The sequence below is a fragment of the Ananas comosus genome, linkage group 18, assembly GCF_001540865.1.
Source record: "Ananas comosus cultivar F153 linkage group 18, ASM154086v1, whole genome shotgun sequence".
NCBI classification, from domain to species: domain Eukaryota; kingdom Viridiplantae; phylum Streptophyta; class Magnoliopsida; order Poales; family Bromeliaceae; genus Ananas; species Ananas comosus.
The window spans coordinates 6,792,401-6,802,492 of NC_033638.1; the positions used below are offsets into that span (position 1 = coordinate 6,792,401).

Below are 10,092 nucleotides of genomic sequence, written 5' to 3' on the forward strand. Positions count from 1 at the left end.
TTAGAGAGAAAGAGAGAGAGAGATCTAGAGAGAGAGAGGGTTGTGAGGTTTGGATGCAAGTGATGTAGAGGTGTGTGATGCAACAACAAGTGGAGTTAATTAATGAGCTGTTGGGGGGTGTTTTGTTTAATAAGTTTGTTGGGGGATGGTTGAGGACTTGGGGAGGATGGTTTGTTGTTATTATCTTGGGCAAGTCCTGTCTGGCCTTGACTCCAAAGGAAAGTGTTAACCAGTGTTCTTGGTCAGCTGAACCTGCAGCAGTATTGGAAAACAGTGCTTTTCAGTCTCTGCCTGCAGCAACTGCCATCAGATAAGTTCACATTCTGCTGGTGGGTTTAGTGCTGCAGCTGTTAAGTGGTGGAGCAGATCACCAAATTACAGCAGGTTAAAAGGTTGGAATATTAAATATCTGGAGTCTTTTGCATGTTGGTCCCTAGAAGCATCAAATATTGCAACCACCTCCTCCATTTGCCATTAACTTTACAAATCACTCAAAATAATCCTCGATTATCCGTTTGCACGTATTCGTAAATCGTAACCGAAGCTAGTTTAAGAAATCTATAGAGATTAAAAAAAGAAAAAAATCCATTTTACCTCTATATCAAGGAAAGAAATTGCGGTAAATAATACGTGAACATTTACTTGTTTTAATCAACATGCGATTACCACGTGATTTAAAGAGTATAATAAAATCCTCTCAAGCTAAGAAAAATTTGGTGTAGCTGAACGTTAAAAGGACATATAAACACGACTGTCACATTTAAATAGATCAAAATAAAATTGAGATGGATGATTTATCAAGAAAATTGTTCATGTAATGACATGAAATTTGAAACTTGAGACAAGAATCTTGCAATTGGGTCAAATTTCAAACAGAAGGCTCTCTTTCTTGCAATTGGGTCAAATTTCAAACAGGAGGCTCTCTTTCTAGAGGTTCGTTTCAATAATCAATATAAGGGATTGTTTGATTACATATAATTGTAATTATACTATAGTTGAAACTACCTATAGATCTGAATTCAGGAATTGAATTAATATATTTAAATTCAACTGCTGCAGTTAAAATTATATAAAAAAAAAAAAGATAAATTTACCTTCCTAGTAAATTTTTAAATAGAAAATATTTTTTAAAGTTAGGCATAACTTACCACTGTATATATTAAGTGGTAAAATTTTGAAATGCACTTTCCACCTCTAAACAACCAAATAAATTATTTATAATTACAGTACTTTCCACTACATCCACTCAAATAATAAATAATATACATATAATTATAGAGCTAGACTAGTATACTATCGGTAGCACGGAGGCCTCCGTGCTACCAAGTTATTTTCAATGATGCCGCTTCCAAATCGACGATCGGCTCCATTAGACTTGATCTACACTATTAAAAGTATTTGGAAACTAAATTTCATGATTTTTCGACATCATTTAATTAGTGATCAAAAGGTTTCAAAATTAACAATTTTAATGATAGATGCGATGCATTTGTAAATTTAACGGTGTAAAATAATTTAAATCAAATAAAATTTTTATAGAAAATTCTTTTTATTATTTAGAATAAGATTAGTACATCTGACCTTAAATTCAAATCTTCTATCATCATTTTTTATGAAATTTTTATTTTCAGCTATTCATTTTTAATCTACTCGTTTAATAAGTAAATGATACCGAAAAATTATAAAATTTAGTTTCGAAATACTTTCAATAGTGTAGATCAAGTTAAATTGAGCCGATCGTCGATTTGGAAGCGGCATCATTATCGAAGAACTCCGTACTACCGATAGTATACCAGTCTAGCTCTATAATTATAACTGCTTTATTTTCCAAAGCATACATCTCCAACAAGACTATATTTCTAATTATAATATCCAACCAATCATTGAGCAAAGGACAAAGTAGCTGTCCTCAAGAGCAATACAAACCTGGCAACAAGATATCACACTGCCCGCTTACTTTAGTACCGAATCAAAACAAAATTCAAATGGTCAAATTCTAATCATTGAACAGATTCTGAAAATTAAATAACACAGGAATATAGATCATCAGGATACCAAAATTCATCATGGTCGCCAGTATCTGTTGTGCTCCCTACTAGCAGAGTTCTACCATTAGCCGATTTGACTACCGATCGAGACACCTCTCAAGTACATAGGATGAAAGACAAATTTAAACCAACATCAAAAAGGATATCAATCCAATGTTAACAAAACATGAGAGCGCGAGGGAGATTAATTTTACAGAACTATCTTGATTCCGAATTGTATGATTCATAAGCCGCCGAATCTTGGAGAAAATAATTGCCACGTTTGTAGTGTATTCCTCTCATTATAGTATTGCGCCTAGACTTTCTTTTCTTTCTTCTTCTTGTCCTTCTTCTTAGTTCCTGCTTCAACCGCTTCGTTCTCATTTATTTGGCTGCTAGGATCCTCCTCCGCTGCTTCGGAATCTTTTCTCTTCTTCTTCTTCTTCTTTTCTTTTGTGGTGGGTTCCTCTCCATCTTCCTGAACTTCAGCTTTTTTCTTCTTTTTCTTTTTCTGTTTCTCCTGTTGGCCTCCTTCGGTTGTGGGGATCTGGTTGTTCTCTTCTAAGTCCGCAGCCTCGGCCTCGGACTTCTTTTTCTTCTTCTTCTTCCTCTTTTCTTCTTCCTGATCTCCTTGAGAAGGAGCCTCTGCGGCCTCTTCATGCTTTCTCTTTTTAGAGAGTTTCTCATCGGTTGGTTCGGTGGGTTGCCCAAGAACTAAATCAGCTGATGGGTTGTAAGTCTGCGAATTCAGAGAGTAGACATTAGGGGAAAGAACTCGTATATGAAGCTTCTGATTCTCAGACTTAACTTATAACTACAATTGAGTTACATGTTGCACTTGTGCTATCTTTGGATTGAAGTGAAAGGAGAGCAGAACGAAGAGAAGAAAATAATAGAAACAGATTTTCTTCTATTGCTTGGATTTTGGAAGAGCTTTCAACAATGTTATTTTCCTTTCCCTTTCTCTCCACTTTTTGGAGAGGGAGGAAAGTGAGATTTAGAGGATTCGGCATTCTGCTCTCTCGTTAGCTTTCTATATGATGAGAAATGATTTTCCAAATTAAGAAAACAAATGGGAGCAATTATAAAACAGATTATTCCTCCAGCAAAAACATTAATAAGCCTCCAAGTAGTCCTCTTAACATTGAAAACATAGACAAGCTAGATAATAGCATACAACAAATAAATTGCATTACGAAACTCAATTCATTCAAACAGGTCATACGTGAAACTCCTAACTTTGATTAGTTGAAAAAAGAATAACTTGTAGTCAGAATGTTCTCTTTTTCTTTTTCTCCCAAGATTTGCTTGGTGTTCAGTTTTAAATGCCATATATACCTATTACATATCGTGGCTAGTAGTAGTTCAATACCTATTATGGTTATCAGTAGTAGCCCCACCTTAATATTTACTTCCAAGAAAAGAATGCCACATAGAGTCTAATAAAAGAAGAACAAACCATTCACCTTTGCAGGAGTAATCAATGCCCCAGTGCCTTTCTTTCGATCCTTGTCGTAAGCCTCTATCTTAGGCTTGCCTTTTGTGGAACCAGCAGAACGGCCCAGTTCTCTACCCTCGAGAACCCTAAGACGGGCCTCAAGCTGTCCAAGTATTGCATGCAAAAGGTATGAATAGATATTTTATACAATGAGGCATCTTAAGTGATATAATTTACTTCTTTTACATATTAAGCTACCTTGGCTCGGTTTTCAAGGCCCAGACTGTTGTCTGGATTTTCTTCACCTTGATCTTGACCATCATGGAGGGCATCATATCGAATGGCAAGCGCAGTCTTTGCAGCAAGAGACCGAGAAATCTTACCCTTATGCTTTGGTGCAGCCTGACCAATTAGGGATGCATGATAGATAAGGCCATATTTCGGTGTTGCGTGCTTTGTCTTTAAAGCTCTGAATAGCGCCTGCACATCAGATAATCACGACATTTAAAGGCTTAAGCATCAAAAATTTACCCGAGGATCACAGGAGTTAATTACCACTATTGATAGTCAACTCAAGCTAATGTAATGTGGTGTTAGTTTTCATAGGACCATAAAAAAAAAAAAAGAAAAAAGCAACAGTGCCTCTAACTACTATAAAGTCAAGAAAGGGCTCTCGATTCATGAAAAGACAAAAGAATTACGTCGCAGTGGCTGACCACTGCATCAAAACTTCTTATTATGTTAGGCCATTGCCAGTCAACAACAAATTAGTTAAGATCTCCTGCTTCCAACGATAGCTCTAATTTTCTAAGCATGCAAAGAAAAAAAAAAGTGAAATTATCCAATCTATTATAGGTGATCAGGATAATATTTAAGATGGATCTGAAGTAAATGTCTTAAATTCTTGTGATAGGAATAAGAGCAGAGACAAAATGCAAATCATTTCAACTGAAAGCTGGCCACTTCCATCCTGAGATTTACTGCAAAAGACTGGAGAAAACTGGACAAAAAGAGAAATGGAAACCACAATTGACCTTTTATATATTTTAAGTAAATTTCGAAAGAACCTATTCTCAGCCTCTTTCAGACTTGGACCTATCTAATTTGGAAAGGAAGTACAACATCAGTAACTCAATTTCAGATCAAACATGGCATTTGTCTAATAGAAGGAATGATTTGTTAGATCCAATCAATATTATAAACATTATAAAAAAAAAGGAACAAAAGCTAAGAGAAGGCAAGTAAAATGATCCACCTACACAAATAACGAATGAGGAGAGATCTCAAAATTACTCAAAAAAGGAAGCAGAGCATAATCACAGAGCTAGACCATTCTAGAGTGCTTATAAGAATGTAGAACCAAACAACCATTTCAGAACATACAGACGAGGTGAGGGACAAATTTTCATTAAGTCTAGAAATTTGACAGCCCCTTCATCTCAATTATCCTTATCAATTTCAAGTTGGTTCTGCTCAATCAAAAATTCTGCTATTTCAATGTGCCCTCTCAAAAAACAAGGTTAGATGGGCTAACATAATAGATACAATCATCAGATTCTCCTTCTAGCTGATATAGTCATCAACAATACTATGTCATTGCATTATAATGTTAGAATTTTCAATGAAATAACAAATAAGGGCAAGTGCAGGAATTCAACTTGGCCAAATTTAATCAACAAGGATATTAAGCCAACCTTGATCTGGTTTTGAACTTACCAAACAAACAAAGACCAACTTTACCTCACTGATCAAGATCTTAACTCCTAAATCAGGTTGGGCCTGATTTGATCACCACTAGGAATGAATTACAGCTGCAGAATACTGCAAGACTGAAAGAGGGACAAGCAGCATAGAGAGAGGAGATAGCCAGAAGAGAGAAAGAGACAATATCTCCAATGTCAGGGTAGACGGGTTATGTTGCAAGCATCTGAAATGTGTTGACTTGTTAAAGTATATTATCTAATAATCTATTTTCCATAAGCTCATGCTTATTTAGGTATAAGCCTGGGTAGAAGGAATAGTTAAATTCTCAAGGTATCACACTCAATTTGAATTCAATATAGTTATTCAAAGTCCAGGCATTCAACTCGTAAAAAATCTCAGGTCGAGAGAAGAGAGAGAATATTAGAATAGAATATGTAGGAAGAAAAGACGGGTTTTAGTAAGACAAGAGTAGCGAGGTTGAAGGCCAAAAGAGAACTTGTTTTCAGAGAGGATCATACCAGGTTGAATGTTCCCAAAAAATAAACTATCATCTCTTTAGAAGTTGCACGACAAAAGATCACAGAGATAAATCATATAAAATGCTCTTAAGGATTATTTCAACATAAGTAACTCAGGATGAAATCAATAGCCAGTTGCAACACTGGAAACAGTGAAATTGGTCAACTTTATGCCACATCCTTTTCTGCTCTCCCACCATTCCTGCTTTTCCAGGTGGTGCATGAAAATATTCAAATCTAGTATAATATATCAACAATAAAGGTACAGAATCAGGTATAAATGCCCTCCCCAAAAGAGGTCTGAGCAACTGAATAGTATGTACCTTGGGAATATATGCATGACGCATAACCTTCTGAACCAGAGATGTGTACACTAAAATTAAGCTTCTCATGAAGCTCAAAAGATATTTATGCCAATTGGAAATTAAACTATTTAACCAAGACTAGAACTATGTATAAGCATATTATTCAATTTACAATCATATATGATGAAACTTTAAGTAACCCAAAATAGCACATTATGCACGTAGTGCAACTAGAATGGTTGGTGAAAACAAGGCCAACAAGCATTCTGCAAAATCTTTTCAATGAAGAAAGGGAAATCAAGGTGTCAAATACAAATCATATACCTTTTCAGCACCAAGAATCTGAATTGTGCTCCCCGGTTGTTTTGCCAAATTTAGCAAACTACCACCATGTGCAATAAGTCGAGCTCCAACAAGTTCCCCAACAAGAGCAGTTAAATTGGGTGCAATGGTATTCATTCTGCTCTTAAGGTAATCATACAGCTGAGCTCTATATTCTGCGAGAGATAAGACTTGGTCGCACAATTGTTTAATATTTTCCAAGTCAATCTCACTAATTTCCGTCCCCATTGATAGCTGTGCTGCCGCCTTTAGCTCTTTTTCAACTTCTTCTGGCAATATCTGCAATAATGAATAAGGTGATCAATAAGAAGCATTTACCAAAATAACATTCTTTATGACTTAGTTCAGGTGTGAATTACTTGCCTCAGAAAAATCGAGATTATCTGCATTTACCCGATTACCCATCAGCTTAACTACTTTTGCATACTGTATATTGTCCTGTACAATTTTAGAAAGCTCGGGAAAATGCCAACCGTACCATTCACGAACCCTCATTGCATAAGTATTGAGCTCTTTGTCAAGGTCATCCAACAAACCAATGGCTTGAATAATCATTGTATCAACCTGCAAGGAATCATATTATGAAAGATTTTTAAGTTGTACAATATTACGTAAGATTTATAAGCTTTAAGCCCAAAAGCTTATAGCTTCTGGTTGGTGGTTTTAATAAAAGGCTGTGTGTGCTTCGAAAAACAGTACTCAGAATGCACTTGTGCAGAAGCCCTAACTAGGCCTACCTGACCTTCAGTAAAATATGACGGGAACAAAAACAAGTTATACACATACAAAGAATTTCTAGAGAGTAAAAAGCTGTACAAGGTACATCAGAACATCAAAACGAAAGACAGAAGTTTCTACAAGAGCCATAATCCTGTTTCCCATCACAAAGCAAACAAAATAACTAGCATGGCATAAATAAGATGAACTGTATACTAACGCCCAATAGCCCAAATGGAGATTCACCGGGCCCTTTCAAAAACAAGTTACAAGAACTTGAAACGATATAGTGGAAAACGGCTCGATGGAGGTGTCTATTTTGTCACAAGGAAAATGGAAAAAGAAAAATCACCTTCTCTGCACTAAATTTCAGCTTATATCTAGATAAACTGTGGGATAATCCCAAGCTCATCGGAGCTAAGTCCTGCACAGCCATCCCAGATATTAGTTCCGTTAGCTGACTCCTTAGTCCCCTCATCAGCTCCATGACAGTACTGTTATGGAGACAGTCGATTTTCTGCAAGAATCATTTACATATAAGCATTACAAATCTGTGGGATTTAGCATGAATACATGATGAAAGAAAGGTCACATAACTGACCAGTTTTTCTTTAATAGCATTTCCAAGCTTGGAATCAGCCACAGCTAATGTTTCGCCATCACAGTGAACACGTAAAAATTTGCGGAGCGCCTTGCTTGGCTTGCCATCTATCAACAAGGTTGCAGCTGATAGAGCATCAGAAGTGTTCTCAAATTTACAGAAGCCTTTCAACTTGACAACCTGAAACAAAAGCATAATTTATAATATGTAAAAAACAAAGAACACTATGCAAAGAGGGTAAAAGTAAAACACGTTTTGCAATGAAAGAGATACAAAATAAGATAAAATAGAACAATCAACAAAAAACTAGCTTTAACAAATTAGTAGTAGTAGTCCAAGAATTGATCACATCTCAAGTGATGTGACATTATAAACGCAGGAAAAAATAGATCACCGATATCTAACACCTTTTGTTGAACTAAATCTATATCATGATGTCATCTCAAAATAATTATGTTGCTGATATCTGATAGCTTTTATCGAACTTATTGAAGTAAAACTGCTCTAAAATCTCAAAAGTTCAAAAAATTAAAGATCATATAAAATAAAATTAAAAAACAAGGCAACAATAGAATTACTTGCACAACAGAACTTGACGAGACCATAATATTCGAATTTCAAAGGCAAAAGATCAGTGAAAATGCATGCGCCAGTAGCAACAGGAAACAGGGCCCTTTTTTGAACTGGTTTACGTTAGTTTTGTTTCTTTGATCCCTGAAATACTATGGTATGGAAGATCACTAGGAATTGCATCAAGTTTCAACTCGACAATTGTAAGTTTGGCCATAGAAAACAAAGATATGGTTTTAAAAAATAAACTAATACATTTGTTTGTTTCTGTCTTTTAGAATTAATGAGTTAGCAACTTCAATAACAGAAAAGCCCATCTATGGGTGCCTTTAACAAGATTGAAAGGTATACAAAAATAAAGAGAAAAAGCCAAAAATGCATTGAATTTGAAAGTTAATACTAATTTCTCTAACTAAAAAGAAGAAATGAAAAGGAAAAGCAACAAAGGCATCCTCGCAGCTAAACATGAGATCACCTTTTTAGCTGATTCTGATGTTGAGAATTCCTTCCACAAATCCTGAAACAGTTTACAGGGAAATCAGATGAACACCCAGTCATCAGATAAAATAGTATAATACAATCAATCCCACAATACATATAAAGGAACAAGTAACTCACCTCAACTTTATCAAGCTTCCCCTCATCTAACACTTTGAATAGGGCAAAGCCCGCGGGGGTTTCGAACAACACAAGCATCTCTTACTTGATTCAATCGAAACACCTGAATCACCCACCACAACGGAGTAAACAACATCAATATGATTCATTTCAATCAACCAATCACTGAATCCAAGTAAAAATAAAAGGAAAAAGAAAACCCTTGAAGGCATAACACGTAGGCAACAGATGTTACGAAACGAAAACGCCTCCAACAACAAAGGGTTTCGACATAGAAGGCGATTAAACCCCCCCATGAGCGAACTTTACGAGCTAAAACTAGTGAAGAATCGAGGGCTCCGGGTTTCACGATAGGAAAACGGGAAAAGGGCATCGGCGACGAAGGCGCAAGCGGATTTACGGTTAGGGTATGCGTTAGGGTTGTGACGGAGCTTTAGGAGGAGAAGAAAGAAACTTACCTTCTTCTACTTCTTCTTCTACTTCCTCTTCTTCAACAATGGCGATGAGAGGGACAGAGGAGGAGGCGCTCGAGGGAGGGAGAGAACAGCGGTAAGGGTTTTAAAGGTCGAGGGTTTAAGAGCTCGGGGAAGGGGAAGAGACGGATCCGACCGTCGGTTTTCGAACCGCTTATCTTAGCCGTTAGATGGAATTCCCCCGGGTTTTTTTAGCATCTAGCCCCCTCGGAACCTTTTATTTTACGAATGGCCAGCAAATTTATTTTTATATTGATTTATTCCTTATCATTATTTCTTTTAAGCTTTGCATGTGATAGCATAGCATGTCCTTTCTTGAATTTTTTTTATAACTAATCCTATCAATTTTTATAATTATAAAAATAATTTTTTTAAAAAAATAATTATAAAAATAAAATTTTAAATGCGGTGAATAATTCACCGCATTCATAACTTCTACTTAAAAATAGAAAAATAATAAAAGCGGTGAACCATTCACCGCTTTTACCATCGTAGAATTATAATAAAAATGAAGAAAAAGAAAGAAAGCGGTGAATGGTTCACCGCTTTTAAAAGCGGTAAACTATTCACCGTTTTTATAGGACCATATCTACAAATAAAAATTTAACAGATTTATTTTTAAAATAAAATTTTAGAAAAGGACTATTACACTAAAAACCCCTCCTTTCTTTGCTTGAACTGAAGTACCGAACCAACTGGATTTGTTGAGTGTGGGCGCCAACCTGAACCGGCTCAAGTCCTTCACATGTTTTTATCTTTTTTTTTCTTGAACCAAACCG

At 35.9% G+C, this 10,092-nt stretch overlaps 1 protein-coding gene across 1 annotated transcript; it reads right to left on the reverse strand.

The window, feature by feature from the left end:
* Positions 1,973-9,395, reverse strand: LOC109724495 (probable nucleolar protein 5-2). Its single transcript, XM_020253340.1, has 10 exons — positions 9,299-9,395; positions 8,841-8,943; positions 8,698-8,739; positions 7,653-7,832; positions 7,404-7,568; positions 6,698-6,898; positions 6,317-6,613; positions 3,724-3,945; positions 3,494-3,628; positions 1,973-2,766 (listed from the first exon to the last, which is right to left on the reverse strand). The coding sequence occupies exons 2-10, from the start codon at positions 8,916-8,918 to the stop codon at positions 2,344-2,346; spliced, it is 1,743 nt and encodes a 580-aa protein (XP_020108929.1). The 5' UTR covers positions 8,919-8,943; positions 9,299-9,395; the 3' UTR covers positions 1,973-2,343.